Raw genomic sequence first — 3,837 nt, forward strand, 5'->3', positions numbered from 1 at the left:
AGAATTGAGAGACTTGTGTCTGACGGGATTCTCGACCCTCTTGACTTCACAGATTATGATTTGTGTGTCAACTGTATAAAGGGAAAACAAACCAATAAAAGGAGATTTCAAGCCAATAGGACTTCGGACGTCTTAGAACTTATACATACGGATATTTGTGGACCATTCCCTACGGGTTCTTGGAATGGTCAACAATATTTTATAACGTTCATAGACGACTTTTAAAGATATGCATATATCTCATTCATGAAAAATCACAGTCACTGGATGTGTTCAAAAACTATAAAGCTGAAGTTGAGAACCAACTCGGCAAAAGGATTAAAAACGTCAGATCTGACCGTGGGGGTGAATACTATGGCAGATATGACGGTTCAGGTGAACAGCGTCCAGGACTGTTTGCTAAATTCCTAGAGGAATGCGGTATCGTCCCACAGTACACTATGCCGGGTTCGCCTACTATGAATGGTGTTGCTGAAAGACGAAACAGAACACAAAAATGCAACCGATTTCCCTTCATTTCTTTTCTGTACCTCTTCAAGAAAATTTTGAAGAGGAAAATAAAAAAATTAAAAATGGAAAAAGAATTTTTGAATTTTAAAGAACAAAAAATATTATTTGTTCACCAAACTTGGCATAACCTCTCCTCTTGGTAACCTGTGTGTACAACACATGCAAGTTTAACACCTTCCCTTCAATCACATAAAACCTTACTACAAATCCAACAATAATCGTACATAGCCAAAATGGTAACAAAGATGGACACAATATATAGCAATGGACGATACTAACGGTAAAAAAGTAAACATAATATTTATAGCTCCACCAAGTTCGTTATGTAGAAAATACACTGTTAAAGACAAAAAAATGGAGTTAAGCTATACGTACATAAACTTTGTACTCATAACAAAATAGAAGGTATGGAGGTTGCTCATAAAGAGAGTAGATGGATAGATTAGATGGCATTGGATAGTACTAACAATGAAAAAAAGTTAAAATACTATTTATAGATCTGTCAAGTCCAATATGTAGAAAACATGCTATTAAAGACACGGAGAAAATGCAGTTAAGCTATACATACATAAACTTTGTACCATAATAAAATGAAAATTCTGAAGGTTGCTCATAAAGCGAGTAGGATACCTAACTAAGACTTCATGGTAGGACTTGGCACCGGTAAAGGTATCCCTCTATGCCATTTTCAGTTGCTATAGTTGTCTTGGATAACTTACCAGAGCATTCAACCGAAAAGCTTTGAAAGTGAACAAAGAAAAGAAAAATGAGCAGAGACTTAAATACTGAGAGATTTTTAGAAGTAATGGAGTTAAATATAATTAAGGGGACTTAAGTCGAGAGAGTTTTTTGAGTCGTTTGGGATAGTGAACAATATTAAGAAAAAATGGTCAAAATTTTGTTTGTTTTATTGTTTAATCCTAGTAGTATTGCATATTATATTACATATTAATCATTGATTTTACAATGATCACATAACTGAATAGCATCCCACGACGTTAGAGGGTTCAATTCATGTCAATCTAATCTGATGTATTATCTCATCAAATCCACCAAATAATGTAATTTTAATAACTTGAAATTGTGAAGTTGGAACTATGTACAAGAAAATTGAACAATAACTGTTAGAATATGCTGATTAGAATTTGTGGAAATTATAGCCACTAAGGTATTTTAAGTTCATAATTCATTATTAAGTAATTAGGTTCCTTAATTCACAAATCAGGTCATAATTAATTATTTATCAACATTTTAATATATATATTATCTCTAACCGTTCCCACTTTTTACGTTAATAGTAGAGAGAGAAAATTTTTAAATAAGGAAAAGAAATCTTTCTAAACCGCTCAAATGCACTCCACGATCAACCGTGATATAAGATACGTACCCTAAATTTGAAACCAGTCTTCATTTATCCTCTCGCTTCCGTATTTGTGACTCAAAGTCGAACAAAGTACTCCAAAGGTCCGGTAATGGCAAAAACTCGGAGTTGTGACCGAAAATCTCAATAGAAAATAGACAGTCCCTCTGGAAGCCATCAACAGAATGTCAGAAGTCCACAAGTCGGTAAACGTGATAGTGATGGAACCCCGAAAACCTCGATTGAATCTCGAAGACGAAAATCGAACAATGGAAGTATTCTCTGTAGTCTATTGAATTAAATGGGCATATGGCTAATTTATTTTTGAACTCGCTGAGTGACTTTGAACGGAGTAGTGCTTTATTGATGGGGGAACTTTCAACTTTTGACGTGGTTTATTGGTAATCATTGTCTAACTCAACGGTGTGAAGTGAAATTTTTCGATTACATTTGTAACTCGACGATGTCAAGTGCTAAATGGTTGTGACCACTTTTTGTGACATGCAGATTTGTGACCATGTAAATTGGCCCATGTTATTGAATATGGTTGTTGTACATGTTTTGAGTGATTTTTGAAATCATACTGATAACATGCGTGTTTCAATGTTTCAAATACACTTGTGACTCAGTCAGTGTGTTGTGTGAAATGGTTGTGACCTGTGTGATTATATATTTTATGTCTCGATTTGCATGTGTGCATGATAAAGGATTTTGACATATGTTTTCAATTTTCATAATGTCTTGTAGGAATGGAATTACATAATCCCCAAGACCTATGGTTTCCTGGTAAAATTATACCAATGTGACCAAGAATGTGTTGACCAACTTCAAATCAAAGTTCACAGATAAACAAAAGGTTATTCTGGCAGACGCTTGTTTTTTCCTTTTACATGGATTGCCAGGAAATTGTGGTCCAGCCTCAACTGATACACTACTTTTTGCTGAGAGAGGTGAAGCAATCGAATCTCAATGAGATGCGATTCAAGGTTGCAAACAAATATGTTCGACTTTCGTTGTATGAGTTCTGTGTAGTCACGGGTCTGAGATGTAAGGATGTCAGGAAAAATCTCGAGCATATTCCTTCCAAAATTAAGGGAACGTACTTTCGGAATTTGAAACTAGTCACAAATGAAGATGTGCGTGATGTATTCTTGAACTTGTTAGATGCAGACGATCATGATATTGTAAGTATCAGGATTTTATACTTGATAACGTCTTTCTTGTTCTCCACGTCATATAAGAAGGTGGTTGAAAACTACTTGTTTACCTTAGTAGAAGACTTTGCTGCAATGGAACGGTCTTCCTGGGGTAAAAAGTTGTTTGAGAAGTCTATAAAATCTCTAAGAGAGGGTTTGAGTCATAGGAATCTCCACTACAGGCTGAAAGGATTTTTGATTGCATTAGTCAGGATTTACGAATCAATTCCAAGTCTTACTGGACCTATCACCAATAGGGTGGGGAATAGGCACCGTCGCATCGTGAACTGGGCGTTGAACAGACAACATTCTGCAGTTAAATTGGATGAAGAGGTCTTCTCCAAGCTTGACTGTAGTAGCCGAGAAAAATAAAATGGAATTATGCTATTATTTTGTGATGATCTAGCACCACGAGCCGAACCCATTTTAGAAACGACCTATGGAAGCTCAACTCATGTAAGATTACGAAAGCCCAAGTCATAAGTTAATTAAAAACCAAACAATTCAAGAGATTAAGTTTAAGTAAAATTGATTACAAAGATTTAATGAATAATCTACATGGTATTTCATATAGACAACCCAGGTTCGAATCACCATATAGATTTTTTTATAAAATTTTCATATGAATTATTTTTATGGTTTAGAGACTTTTCAAATTCTTAGTTAAAGACTAAATTTAATAAATTTAATGATAATACAACTCCCCCACTTAATTTTTCATTAAAAAGAAAGGTTATAGAAGTGGAATGTCACTTTTTCACTACACTCCTC

General features: G+C 34.7%; 1 protein-coding gene across 1 annotated transcript; it reads left to right on the forward strand.

Annotated features, from left to right (window-relative positions):
* The first annotated feature begins 2,760 nt into the window (after nucleotides 1-2,760).
* On the forward strand, nucleotides 2,761-3,438 carry LOC111406547. The gene has a single exon (XM_023035953.1). The coding sequence runs from the start codon at nucleotides 2,761-2,763 to the stop codon at nucleotides 3,436-3,438; it is 678 nt and encodes a 225-aa protein (XP_022891721.1).
* Nucleotides 3,439-3,837: the final 399 nt, after the last annotated feature.

The sequence above is a fragment of the Olea europaea genome, chromosome 12, assembly GCF_002742605.1.
Source record: "Olea europaea var. sylvestris chromosome 12, O_europaea_v1, whole genome shotgun sequence".
Classification (NCBI taxonomy): Eukaryota; Viridiplantae; Streptophyta; class Magnoliopsida; order Lamiales; family Oleaceae; genus Olea; species Olea europaea.